General features: G+C 43.0%; 1 protein-coding gene across 1 annotated transcript; it reads right to left on the bottom strand.

The window, feature by feature from the left end:
* Positions 1 to 12,356, bottom strand: LOC149321983 (bestrophin-2a-like). Its single transcript, XM_089506023.1, has 9 exons — positions 12,205 to 12,356; positions 8,031 to 8,125; positions 5,987 to 6,220; positions 4,886 to 5,040; positions 2,868 to 2,945; positions 2,195 to 2,347; positions 1,865 to 1,945; positions 1,149 to 1,303; positions 1 to 589 (listed from the first exon to the last, which is right to left on the bottom strand). The coding sequence occupies exons 1-9, from the start codon at positions 12,354 to 12,356 to the stop codon at positions 1 to 3; spliced, it is 1,692 nt and encodes a 563-aa protein (XP_089362149.1).
* Between the last annotated feature and the right edge of the window lie 1,595 nt (positions 12,357 to 13,951).

Consider the following 13,951-nt stretch of genomic DNA (forward strand, 5'->3'; position numbering starts at 1 on the left):
TCATGCCACATTTTCCTCTTCAATGGGGCTCTGTAGCCAGGGAGGATAGCTAGCTGACGGAAGGCTTCCCTTGTTGGGAGTCTCCTTTGGGCTGTGAAAGAGGGAAGGTTCTGAAGAGCAATGTTCTAGGAGAGGCTGGGACACATCATCGGCTGGTTCAGAAACCGGCATGTCCACCAAGGACATGCTGTCTTGGGGATGAGCTGCAACATGCTCTTGAGGTGGGTCACCCAGCCCATCTTCCTGAGCCTCAGGATGGTCAGTGTACATATCGGTTCCTAAGCCAGCAGTCCCATGGCTGGGGTCTCCTTCCCCCTCATTGCTGAAGTGAATGCTGTTGCTGGGGAAGGGAGGCCCACAAGTGCAGTCAGTGGTCTGTGTGTCCTGACAGAGGCAGCTGTAGGTGGTGGATGCTTCCGAAACACAGCTGTTCTTGCGTCTCAGCAGAGAGAGTCGACGGCCAAAACCACCAGGTGCAGGGGCTGTGGAAAGGAGGCGGTTCAAGAGGTGGGCTGGCATGTTGCGGGTGTGTTCCAAGCCCTCTGCAATCTCCTCCAGGGGTTGGAACTGCATGTCTTCCTTGGGTAAGCTAGATGTTAAAGAGAGTGGCAGGGATGTTAACAAGAGCAAATCAACCACCACAGGTTGCTCTAGGAAAGCATCAACATTGCCCCCAGTCAGCTGCACCCGGTCAGATTCAGTGGAAAGAACTTTCATTGCTTTATTGGCAGGTTTCTATTTTGCCAGTAGGAGAGGGAGCAGGATGACCAGATGTCCTAAGTGCAAAGGAGGACAAGGCACCACAAAATATAGGGCATTACCAAAGAAAGGTTAAAAACTACTATAAATATAAATTCATGCTTCTTAGTCATGATCAAAATGGAGGGTATTTTGGAATTCCTCCTGAACAAAAGGCTGAAATGTATGACTTGTCCTGGAAAAGGAGGACATCTGGTCACCCTGGGAGGGAGGTTTCATATGCTGACTCCTCCCCAAACCAGAATGGGAAGAAAGGCCAAAAACAAAAAGAACTCTCCCTTTACTCCAGAAAACATCTCCATGATACATTGTGTTGCCTCCGTGTATGTTATCCCCATAACCCAAACAGAAAACTACTATTCTTTGCTCTATGGCAAAGGAACCCTTACGTCATATCAAATGTGGAGCCCTGGAAGGATGGCTGTTGCAACAGAAAAACGGTGGCTGCTGTGTATGGGGCCCGAGGGTTTGAAGCATCCCAATATCGATCCTTCTCCAGGAGAGGCAGGTCTCCATACATCTCATCCACAGCCATCATGGAGACCTGGCAAATAAGGGAACACTTCCAAAGTTGGAAAATATAGCTGGGGGGCAGTGACCAGATGCCCCTATAGATCATGGTGGTGGTAGTGGTGGTATGGGAATTTAGGTCATAGTCTTGGATCTGCAATTGTTGGGTAATTGCAATGATTGGGGGGTCCTTGGCTGAAATGTCAGGTGGAGCTTTTGCACAGGCATGATTCTGCTCCCTCTTCCTTACAAAAGAAGAGGAACAAAGTGCTGTAAGGTGGTGCTTACTAACTTTGGCTGACACTTTGCTCCTCCTTTCTCTTTCCAGTTCTCTCTGCATTGAGTGACCAAAGACACGGGTTGGAGATGTCCTTCAGAATAGCCTCTTTGGTAGGAGGTTGGAGGAAGGGCTCATGAAGGAGATGGGACTCAACTAGAGATGGGGGCAGGGTGGGGGGACAGATGGGGAAACTGGGGGGACGGATTAGGTCCACAGCCTAGAGGTTCCTCTCTTCCTTCCCCTCCCGCTGCTGTTCAGAGAAGAGCAGAACTCATCTACTTTAGAAGTGTTGCTTACAGAGACAGTGATTGCTACCTGGAAATTCCTGTCAATCAGAAGGTTGGTTTCAAAATCGTCGTCATCCTCACCAAAAGGGTTAATGAGCTGCTCAGCCACCTGCAGGGTGTACAAAGTAATGCGAAGGGGCTTCATGGGTTTGATGCTCATTTTGGCATAGTTAGCCTCTTCATTTGTTGCCAGCAGTACAAGAACAGATGTGGCAAAAGGAAGAAACGGTCCCTCTTCCTGCTTGCTGGACCCCTCTTGAATAACCCAAGAATTGTCTGGCATCCTTCCCCCCTTTCTCTCTCTCTCTCTCTTCCATGCCATACCAACATGCCATAAGATACCTCCCAAGTCTCCTACCTTCAGCCATCCAACATAGAAGAAGAACTGCAGCAGGGTGAAAACAGGGACCCAGAGATCCAAGTCATGTCCTTTATAACCCTGGGCTGGGTCAAGAAACTGACGCCCAATGAGGCAAGAAACAAAGAAGCTGTAGACAGCAATGGTAACCACCTGTCAATGCAAGAAGCAGGTATTTTTTAAAAAGAAAATGCCAATCACAAAAGCTAGGAGATCCAGACTCTTGGCAGGAGCAGCCAGAGGTTTTGATGTGGTATATTAAACCCGCTCTGAGTTTTATTCCAGATTTTAAAGGTGATTTCCAAGGTACTGAACCTCTCTTCCCCAAGTAAGATCAGCACCTTGGCTACCTCCTTTAACATTATCTGGGAACAGGCAGCAAGCAAGAGTCCAACCCTTCCATACTAGTGTAAGAAGTCATTCCACCATCTAGAAGGATGCTATCAAACCTTTGGCCCTCCAGGTATTTTAGGGCTTCAACTGCCAATAATAGCTTAGTATTGATCACCTGACCTGAGCTTCTGAGAGGTGAAACTCAGAACATCTAGATGGCCAAGTCCAGCATAAGTTCGTATGTATTCTTTAGTTTGGCCCACCTTTGTGGGAAAAAAGACAGAAATGTAAGAGGTTCACTGAATGAGCACAACCCATTCGCAAAAGGAATGTAACTCACCTGGGTGTAAACTAGTGGTACACTGATCCAGTCATAGTGGTATAGCATGCTGCAATTGCCACGAAAGCGATTCAGCTCCTATAACAGAAGAATGGTCCTTACTGAGTGATTTCTTGGCTAAAACGCTTTGATATGGCTTTAAACCTGTTTTTGAAATTAATCTCCAGTGATCACAGGAGATGAGCCATGATGGGTGAAGCACATGCAGAAAGCAACCCAGCTGATTTTCCAGGGCCTCTCCAGGGCATGTGATGTCATTCCACCATGTGTCCTTCTGGACAGGCCCTCCTGAGTTGGAGGAGTGAGGTGTGTTGGTTTTGACACTTCCACTGATTCTTGGAGGACCAGTTCCAGAAGGTGGTGCTCTTGTCTGCCTGACTCTAACATATTTATACGATATGGGAATCTCAACAGATATACCATAATCTTACCTTCCATGCGTTCCAACATTTATATGGAGCTGCATTGGGAGAGGCCACTTGCAGATCTTTAATGAGGTGTTAGTGTAAGCAGATGACACCCAGCTCTACTTCTCACATTGATCTGAGCCAGATAAGGCAATGAAAGTGCTGAATTAATGGGATCAGTAATGTGTTCGATGATGGCCAAAAGCTGTGAAACTCCATCTTGACAAATGAAGGTACTATTAATTTGGGGTGAGGGGGGAGTTTCTATCTTGTCAAGGAGATGCTGTTTAGCACAGCTGGCCTTTCTTTCATGGATTAAGTTAACAACCTAGAGGCACTCCTAGATTTATGCTTGCCCCTGAAGGCCACCATGGCATATATGACCTCTCTTCAGCTGAAGCTGGAGTGTCAATTGTGGCTTTTGCTAGACAGAAAGTGTATCTGGGTGTGGCCATCCATCCTTTGGTGACATTCAAGATGGATTACTGTAAAGTATTATATATAATGATTACTGGTATATATAAGAGAGCCAGTGTAGCATAGTAGTTTGAGTGTTGGACTACGACTCTGAAAATCAGGGTTTGATTCCCAGCTCAAGTATAGCCAAGTCACACTCTCTCATCCTCAGAGGATGGCAATGGGAAACCCCCTCTGAACAAAGTTGCTAAGAAAACCCCATGATAGGGTCACCATAAGTCAGAAACCACTTGAAGCACACCTGAGGCAGGGGGATAGATTAGTGGGGGAGGGCTTGAGAGAGGCTGTGAGGCATGGATGGTTCTGCACTCCAGAAAGGGAAACATCTGGAGCTTAGGAGGAACAGCCCAGCAGGTTGCTCTTTGTGCTACCTGAAAGTATTGTCACTACCTAACAGTAAGGCCAGCCCTGTTGCCCCTTCTGTTTCCAACCACAATTCAGGTTTTTGATATTGAGTTAGTCTTTTATAGCCTCCATAGGATCTGAAGGAATATCTGTACTCATATCAACCTCCTCGGCAGCTGAAATAATCAAATAAGCTCCTCCAGGCACACTCAATGTTTCAGGCATGATAATCAGATGGCAGAGGTTTTAATAGCCAAGACCAATCAAAGGACACCCCCCCCCCAAAAAAAAAAGTTTAGCTGCCGCCTACTTTGCTGCCTGTTTCATGCCAGGCAAAGATGCTATTTTGCTTGCTTTCTCCGGCCTTTGGGCTCACTCAGCTCTTTAACCATTTTTGTCTACTGCTTTTAACTCTTGGTCATTTTTAAATGGTCTGGAGTTTCTGTGACTTAATGTTACTGTTATTTAATCTATTGGTTGCAGTACACAAATGATGAGCAGAGATAGAATTAGAGAGAGACTGCCACTACACAAATATTTCATAGACCCCCCGCTCTGGGAGCATACCATCTATAATTCATCCTTATATTAGCATTATATACCTCCAATACACTGTATTTTTTGTGTGTGCCAATTTAATGTCCACACTTTCCATAGGATCTGCACTTAGTGAGAGGGCTTGAAAATTACACCAGAACTCAGATTTTCTCCCAGCCTTTCTAGGTAAAAAGTAGTAGTTATTAAACTGATCTAAATCTACAATCCAAGGACAAGAGTTCCCAAACTCACCTCCATAAGCAACTTGAGAGCACAGCTATCACGTATGCGGCCTTCTTTCCGTGCTTGGGCAGCTAAATTGGTAAACCAAACACAGGGAATCCAGTATCTGTTATAGGAAGTGTTAAAATTTTCAAATTTTTTGCGCTCTTCCCGAGTCATGAAGCCTGGAAACAGAAACAGAGAATAATATTGACTGCACAGCCTCCAGTGTTATTTATCTAGTCCCAATTTTGGGGGATAGGCAGGATATTGATGACAATGATGATGGTGATGATCACCATCATCGTGATGATGGTTAGTAAGAGTGAGAGTATTGTGCTTAATGACATCATCATAGACTGACCCTAGTAACATCAGCAGGGTCTATTTTATGACATCATCAGGGGGCATCTTTAGTGTAATGTTTGCATCAGATCCATTCCTCGACTCAAGGTGAATTTGTTAGGATGACCTGGACTGAGTACAGCTAATCCACCCGTTTTTTATGTGGTGTTTAGAAAGGATAGAACAGTAGGCCTTGGACAACAAAGGAATTACAGACTAATAAAGCCTATATCTTTGAAGTAACTGATGAGCCTACATTGCTTATTTTAAGAACTAGGCCTTTAAATACGACACCTAGGTCTCAGATTGGAACCCTGAGATTTCAAAACCTCAGATAATCCTAATCTGGCACCCCTAGTGAAAGAGAATATAAGAGGGGAGCACGTGCCAGCAGTGGCTATGTCCAGTTGGGTAATAAACTTGTCCACTGCTGATATGAGGCCCCAATGTTTTAGCCTAGTCAATTCAGACCCCAAGGCTGAACAAGGTTTCTCACAGAAGGCTTAAATTATTTTTTGCATTTTGTATGTCAATACCAAAGGTTTACAAGAATTTCCCGTATTTCCTAGTGATACTCTTCTAATTATTATCCTACATAATAGTGGCATTCAGAGACAAAACATTTCAGACCAGAAGGTGCCCTGAGCTTTTCTTAACTGGAAGACCTCTTTGCATCTTGGTCTCTCTAACAGCCCTGCCAAGGGGGAAACACTAATAGCTTTTCTCTTGCTACCTTTCCTCTCAGTGCTCAGCTAGTGGAAAGAAAGGCCTCTGGGTGGCACTCACCTGCCTCCACCACGTGGTCCATTGTGGGGAAGCGCTTGAACACTGCGGTGCTGACTGAACGCAAGATCAATACAGCAGAAAGGCTGCAGTACCGCATGAGTGTTCGCCGGTAAAGCCGCCCCTTCTCATCAGTACCATGTACATTCCCAGAGATGGTGCACATCAGGCGGTCTGGCATAGGCATGCTGGTGTACTGGCTCCACCAGCGGTTCACCACCAGCGTCACATAGAAGCCTGAAGGCACGCAGAAGATCAGGAGGGTTAAGTTAGAACTCTTTACCACCAATACTCAGAAAATCTTATGATGAGCCAAAACACACAAAGGCTTAATTTGAACCAGGATTAAAACCCAGAATGTGTTCAGAAAGCTACAGCTCTGTCCTGAAAAGAGGCCACTGTTGCAGTGTAGACTGCTTCTTGTCAGTACTTCTTCTCGAACGACTCCATTCCCCATTTATTTCCCCACAATAGCCAGCCAGTCAGCCTTACACACCCATTCCAGAAGCTCAGCCTTCATTAGGCTTTCCCTCATCCATGGTTCCCTCTCCAGGATTTTATTTCCCAGTAGCATAGTGTAATAGTTTGAGTGTTGATCTAGGACTCTGGAGACCAAGGTTCATATCATGGCTCAGCCATGAAAACCCACTGGGTGACTTTGGGGAAGTCACACTCCTTCAGCCTCTGAAGGAACTTGCCAAGAAAACCCCATTATAGGGTTGCTTTAGGATTGCCATAAGTCGGAAACAACTTGAAAGCATACAACAATAACAAACTTCTGCAGTACTGCAGAATATCTCCTCTTTTATGGATAGATGGCACCATATTGGCTATACAATGACCAGCACTTGGAATTGTTTTAGTCATGAAGATATGTGGCATTTATTTGAATATTTCCAGAGTGCTCCCCCCACACCACACCACCTCCATTGCTGAGCCCATTTCTTGAGCTATGGTTGTGATTACTTCCAGGATTGCACTACCTTGATTCCAGTGAGATTTGAGGCCCAGATGTTTTCTTTTTGAAAGGTACTACAGTACAATAAACACAAATTATCCATAGAGATCAGCAAAGTTTTTTTAGTGGACAGCAACCAGTTGCAGCCTGAAAGTGTGGCCTCACTTTCTGCAAGTGTGTGACCAATTTTGGGAGTGATGGCATAGTAATTACTTAAATAAATAAATAAATAAATAAATCATTAAATATCATTTATCTGTTTAGTTTTCTGAATTATTTCTTGTTGCTGCTGTGTGCTTTCACGTCATTTCCAACGTGTGGCTTATAGACTGAAATGAAAGTATAATTGGCAGCAGCAGAATATCTTCATCTGTGAACCCCAGATTCAGTGAGGCTGAGAGGCTGATCTCATGTATTTATGTTCAACTACTAAAGTTTCTATTAAAGTTTAAAGCTACTATTAAAGTAGCTAATATTTATGATAGTGGAAAGATCTGTAGATTCAGGAAGTGATTCAGTAGAAGAGGAAGCAAATTTAGGTTGCTGCCACACTGTAGAATTAATGCAGCTTGACACTGCTTTAACTGTCATGGCTCCATCCTATGGAATCCCAAGGTTTGTAGTTTGTAATGGTACCAGATCTCTCTGACAGAGAAGGCTAAATATTTCACAATACTAAAGATCCCAAGATTCCATAGGAGGATGGAACCACACTAGTTAAAGCAGTGCCAAACTGCAACAGTTCTGCAGTGTAGATGCTGCCTTAATCTCATTCCTCTGACACTGGATGGGCCTGGAGCAATTGCCATTGGTAATCTGACCCTGACTAACAACTCTCAAAAGCCCACCACCACAAAATAAACTTTGCTGAGCTCTGCTAATCAGTTTCTAGAGTACTCTTTTTTATGCTTTAAAGTTTAAATACTACCTTTCACTGCCCATCACCCCTGCAGAAGACAAAGGACTAGCAAGAAATATGACTAGAGGCCTTTAAGATGAGCCTGGCTCTAGCAGCCGAAGTATAGGAATGGGAAGACCATATAGGCTTCCACAGGGAAGTTGTGGCAGGGTAGCGTAGGAGCATCTCACCCAGAACAAAGGAGACAGGGATCAGGTTGGCATAGTTGTCACAGTAAATGACCACTCTTTCAAAGACACGCTTCCGATCCTCATCTAAAACATAGCTAGAGGGTGGAAAACAAGGAGAACAGGATTAAGAAAGAAGCATATTAGGCACAAATTGGTGCACTTTAGACTTGCCACTCTTGCAAAGTCTACCTGATGAAAGTCTCCATGGTCCAACTATTAGATCTCATAGCTACAGTCCAGGGCTCTGCAGCCTTGGAGGGGAATTACCACCCAGAAAGCAGCAATTCATAGTGTCGGCAACCAATACCAGGACCGGCATGGCATCTCAGGGTCCACTGGGACTGATGCTGGGGACACTGCTGCATCATTTCCCTCCCTCCTTCCCTCCCTTTTTGTATTTTAAAAGACATTTTATTGCTAGGTGTATTTTTCCCTATCTTTGTCCCAAAACACACTGCAGAAATAATCCCGTTTGAGACCATTTAAACTGCCCTGGCTCAATGCTAGGGAATTCTGGGAACTCTACATTTGTGAGACAATTAGCCATCTCTATCAGAGAGCTCTGGTACCACAATAAACTACAATCCCCAGGATTCCCTAGCACTGAGCCAGGGCAGTTAAAGCAGTCTTAAACTGGATTATTTCTGCAGTATGTTTTGGACCTTTCTTTTGTATTTCCAAAGGTGCATGCTTTAAAAGGTATGGTTATAGATGGTCATCCATGGGGGGGGGGGGGGACTTTTAAAATTACAGATTGAGTTTCCCTTATCTGAAATGATTGGGATTTTGGATTGTTTTGGAATATTTGCATATACACAATGAGATAGCTTGGAAATGGGACCAAAATGAAACATGACATTCAATTATGTTTTGTATACATTTTATACACAAACCTGAAAGTAATTTTATACACAATACTTCTAATAATTTTGTACATGAAACTAGTTTGTGTAAACCATCAGAAAGCAAGGGTGTTACTATCTCAGACACCCATGTGGACAATTTTTGATTTTGGAATATTTTGGATTCAGAATTTCAGAAAAGGGAGAATCAGTTTGTAATGTGTTTTATAAGAAAATTATATTTATTCCCAAGTAAATTTGTAAAGCATCAGGTCAGTAGAAGTAAACTCCATGTTACTCATTTAGCCTTGATGATGACTTAATGTAATTTAAATGTAATACTTCAGTGTTATTTCTTCCTCCTCCTCTTTTCCCCCCTCCTTCTCATAGTTGACAAGCAGTCTTCTGTGTGTTTTATTTTTCCTGTAACATAGCGGGAGTGTAACAGCAATTATAACATATGGAATAGTGGGCGGAAAAGAGAAATGTTAATTGGAGGCTTCACAACTAAAGTCATGCACACAGCTGTCTAAAGCAGTGTTGGGACTGCAAGCCTTAAATTCGGCATCTAAAGTGGGGGACAGGAATTGTATGGCCTTCTGAATTTTGTTGAACTATACCTCCCAGCATTTCTCACTATGAGTTATTCTGGCTAAGGCTGATGAGAGCTGGAGGACTACGTGATTCCTTTCCCTGGGCTAAGCTTAACCAAGCGGCATCAGCAGAAAAGCTGCTGCTTGCAGTTATTAGTTCACAGAGCCCTATTTGTGTGGTAGTTCAAAACAGAGGGTGTATCTGCATACACACAGTTACATCCATCTCATACCACATCAGTGGCTATGGCTCCAACCTATGGAATCCTGGGATTTGCAGTTTGATTAGGTACTTTAATATTTTGCTAGAGAATTCTTGTGCCTGTCCCCAGAGGATTCTGTGCACTTCATCAAGGTATAAATTGCAGGTTTCCATATGGCTTAAGCTGTCATAGGCTGCATCTGCACTCCAGAAACAATGCAGTTTGCACCACTTTAACTGTCATGGCTCAGTTCTATGGAATTCTGGGATTTGTAGTTTTGTGAGCTATTCAGCCTTCTCTGTCAGAAAGCTCTGGTGCCACAACGAATTGCAGATCCCAGGATTCCATTGGATGAAGCCATGACAGTAAAAGCAGTGTCAAACTGCAGTATTTCTGCAGTGCAGATGCAGCCATAGCTACTCAAAGTCTCAGACAGTATAGTGCATGAAGACCAAGAGAACAGATGACACTGTCCATGGAAGAGAAGGATGATTTACAAAAATTATTGTAGAAAGGGAGATAAATTCTGGGGGAATTTCAGGTGCCGGAGTATAGCCTGGGAAGTTAATTTTAAAGCAATTAATTTACTTGTTATAGTGTTGGGGAAGGTAACTGCTCATCATTTCTCATTGTTACTGTTTCAAGTATGTAATATATCAGTTTCCGAGACTTTAAAAAATTAATAACTTTTAAAATACTGAAATGGCCTACAACCTCACTATATAATTCCCCCAAAGCAACATTTTAAGCATAATTAATAAACTATTAATTACACTTAAAAATAGAGTAAACTGGATTCCATTAAAGTTTATGCTACTGTTTTTTCTGTTCAAAGGTGCTACTGGATTCCTTTATATCTTTTTATGCTGAAACAGACTAACACATATATGTCTTTGAATACGACTGCTGATGCTGTTTTTTTTTTTAAATAACAGCATGATGCTCTCATCCGCCCCTCACAACATGTTTAATTAATTGTAATGCATTACTTCTAAGTTATGCTGCAAAGTGCCAGAATACACACAAACGCCAAGAGCTGGAGATGTCTATAATGCTAGATCTGCAACAGATAACTAAAGTGAGTCATGGAAAGAGATGGCTGTGTATTCCCTTGCTCTGTTCCTCCCTCCACATATTCACATAGTAAGTAAGTAATGCTTAGGGTAAGAGGGCTGCTAGGTCTGGGAAATGATTTGGGCCAATCCAGATCTACTCATCACAGGGGAGTCTCCCTAGTTGGCAGGATAATAGCAGAGTATGCAAAACTAATTGTGTCTCTCAATAGGCCCTAGATCAAATATCTTGATCTTGGGTTGAAAACTGGGGCAGTGCAGTTCAAGCTCAAAGAGGGAAGACCCATACAGCTTTCAGAACACAGAAACATTCTGGCTGCTTCTACGCATTGTTCCTCATCGGACCTTACCACACAGGGCACAGAAGTAGGGTCAGTTCGCATTGGTCGATGCATATTCGCGTCATATCACAACGTTCATTCACACTCGCGCTCTCTGAATACGCTTTGCTGATTCATATTCACGTCATATCACATCGTTCATTCACACCTGGGCGGCCTTCCGAATCAACGTTTTGCGAATCGGCCAATGCGTATTCAGGCAAAGTGTGGCAAGTGCAGATTGGATAACCACACCAGCCCAATACAATGTGTATTGGCCGATGTGCATCGGCAGCTTTGCGCATGCTCTGTGGGGCTCTGAACGGAGGCAACATTTTTAACTTCCGGGGTGAAGAATGAGGTCACTGTTTAGCACGTAATATCGCAAGAATTGCTGCCTTTAGCAACTTACGAAAGGGGTATGCACCATCTGTATATGTGTGTGTGTGTGTATGTATGTATATATATATATATATATGCACACACATACATACATACATACATAAATGTCCCAGTTTCTCTGTCCTTCACCCATGTTCCCCTTCATCTTAACTTACTTCAGTTGCTGCAAAGTGAGTTCCAAATTCAAAAGTAGTTTTCAATCAACTAACTTAGCAAGGGAAAAGAGGGGACATAATCTTGCCCCTCCCAGTAGGCTCAGGCAAAAGCAAAGTGCTGCACCCTCTCCTAGGTTGTCTGTTCTTCCTCATTAATACGTTTTGCCTTCTTAGCCACATTCTGATGTTGCTTGGCCACATGTGTCCCAGTTTTCATATGTGAAATGTTGGAGGGTGTGCCATATTTATACCTGTTTCCTCCAATACAGTCCAGTGAGTTATGTTACAACCTGAGCTAGACAAAGGCTGTGACGAAGGATGTATATCCTCCCCATCAAAATATAACTAGATATAAAAATATGTTTGCCTAAATTGACAAAACCTCAGAGGAGAAACAATGCTTGCTTTGGAAAACTAAGGCTGGTGACTGATCCGAAAAATCAGGTAACGGTTTTTAAAAGCTTTGAAAATGAGGAGCTGACAACCAAAAGATCTGGCTTTCTTTTTTACTTGGGCCACACTAAGAAAACTGGCCCAACATTTGCCAGAGATACAAGAGTGCTTCCTCACTCATGCTGCTGTTTACCGATAGGTAAGGCTGAGTCCCATGTAAGAGGTGGAGAAGACCAGGAATTCCTTGTAGAGCAGCTTGTAGATGCTTCCACGCCAAAGGGTCAGCAACTTGTAGAAGCCGCCAAAGCGGGCATTGGCCACACGTGCTGTGTATGTGACAGTCATGACTCTTCAGAAAAACATTCGCTGTCTGCAGTATAGGGAGAAATGGAATTAAGTCTCCAAAATGGCAAACGTTTCCTAAGTAGCACTCCCATCCCTGCATCTCACAAAAGAATTCACAGCAGAGAAAAGGTATTTTATTTATTTAGCTTATATCCTGCTTTACTTCCAGGGCTGGGACACAAGGTGGTTCCCAAAATAAAGCAGCATTCTCATATTTCTGATATCAATGTTGCTTCAAACTGGGCAATCATGGCCTTCCAGATGTTTTTGCAATGCAACTCTCATGGTCCCTCAACATGGGCTATGCTGGCTAGGGCTGAAGGGAGCTACAATCCAACAGCATCTAGAGGATCATGAATGTGTCCATCCTGAGAAAAGGTAAGAAGGGATGCTCTCTTCCTTCAGCACTTTTTCCCATAGATGGGGGAATATCTGGGAAATAAACTTCCCATCCCCAAAGAAAAGTCCTCTCCTCTGTGCTTACTGTCTTGGAATCTTCCATTCCCTCCTCTCTCTAACAGGATGTTATACTAAAGTCCATCAGTGATACATTTATTGGCCAACTGAAATGCATAATATACTTGTTGCAAGTGTATATTGTGCATTACAGTTGGTCAATAAAGGTATCACTGACAGATTTTTGTTTGTATTTGTTAAATGGCCATCACAGCTCTCCCAGCATGTTTTCTGGAATGTTATACTATTATAAATAAAATTACACAACTCTATACTAATAAATAAATTGGCTTCCTCCTATGAGGCAGATGTGTGTTACAACCAGCAGAGATAGTCAATCAGCTGTCATAGGAGTATATATATATTTTTATAAAAAAGAGAACCAACTCATACAGTGGCAGTAGTGCTGGACTAAGAATCTGGAAAACCAGGGTTCAGCCACACAAACCCACTGAGTGATCTTGGGCAAGTCACACTCTCTCAGTTTAAGTAGAAGGCAAAGGTAAACCTCCCCTGAAGACCTCTGGTCAACCCCCCCCCCCCCGGGGTCATCATAAGTCAAAGCTGACTTGAAGGCACAGAATAACAAGCAGTGTGTGATATACAGTATATATATATATTTAAGCCAGCATGGTGTAATGATGTGGTGGACATAAAGCTTTGGGAAAACAGGATTTATTGTAAATCTCTGCTCAGCTATCGAAACCCACTGGGTGACCTTGGGCAAGTCACACTCTCTCAGCCTCAGATGAAGGTAATGGCAAACCTCTCCTGAATAAAGCTTATAAAGAAAGCCCTAGGATAAGGTCACCATTAGTTTGAGGCATTTAACAGGATGAAATATATAAGGTCACCATTAGTTTGAGGCATTTAACAGGATGAAATATAATAAATAAATAGTATTTATAGGCAATTGATGAAACTAAATAGCTTAAACAAATACCTGAAGAGCAGAAGCTAGTACTTTTTGACCTAGTAAAGATCTCATACAGACTAGGCCCACTCCACCATCTTGGTGCATCTCCGATAGGAATATGTTTATAATACTTGTGTGGGTTCCAAGCATTAAATATCACAATAGAAGAAAATAAAAGATTTTCCAAATAACACATACAGGTAGATAGCACTGCATTGTTCCA

The sequence above is a fragment of the Sceloporus occidentalis genome, unplaced genomic scaffold, assembly GCF_023333645.1.
Source record: "Sceloporus occidentalis isolate IW3139 unplaced genomic scaffold, rSceOcc1.0.p SCAF_1, whole genome shotgun sequence".
NCBI lineage: Eukaryota > Metazoa > Chordata > Lepidosauria > Squamata > Phrynosomatidae > Sceloporus > Sceloporus occidentalis.

What these genes read in the sequence shown, in the direction of transcription:
- LOC149321983 (XM_089506023.1), bottom strand. Translation starts at nt 12,356, where the DNA reads ATGACTGTCACATACACAGCACGTGTGGCCAATGCCCGCTTTGGCGGC. An exon ending in CCCTGTCTCCTTTGTTCTGG is followed by an intron (nt 6,221 to 8,030) that starts GTGAGATGCTCC and finishes GCGTGCCTTCAG; the next exon opens with GCTTCTATGTGACGCTGGTG. An exon ending in CTCTCAAGTTGCTTATGGAG is followed by an intron (nt 2,946 to 4,885) that starts GTGAGTTTGGGA and finishes CTTCTGTTATAG; the next exon opens with GAGCTGAATCGCTTTCGTGG.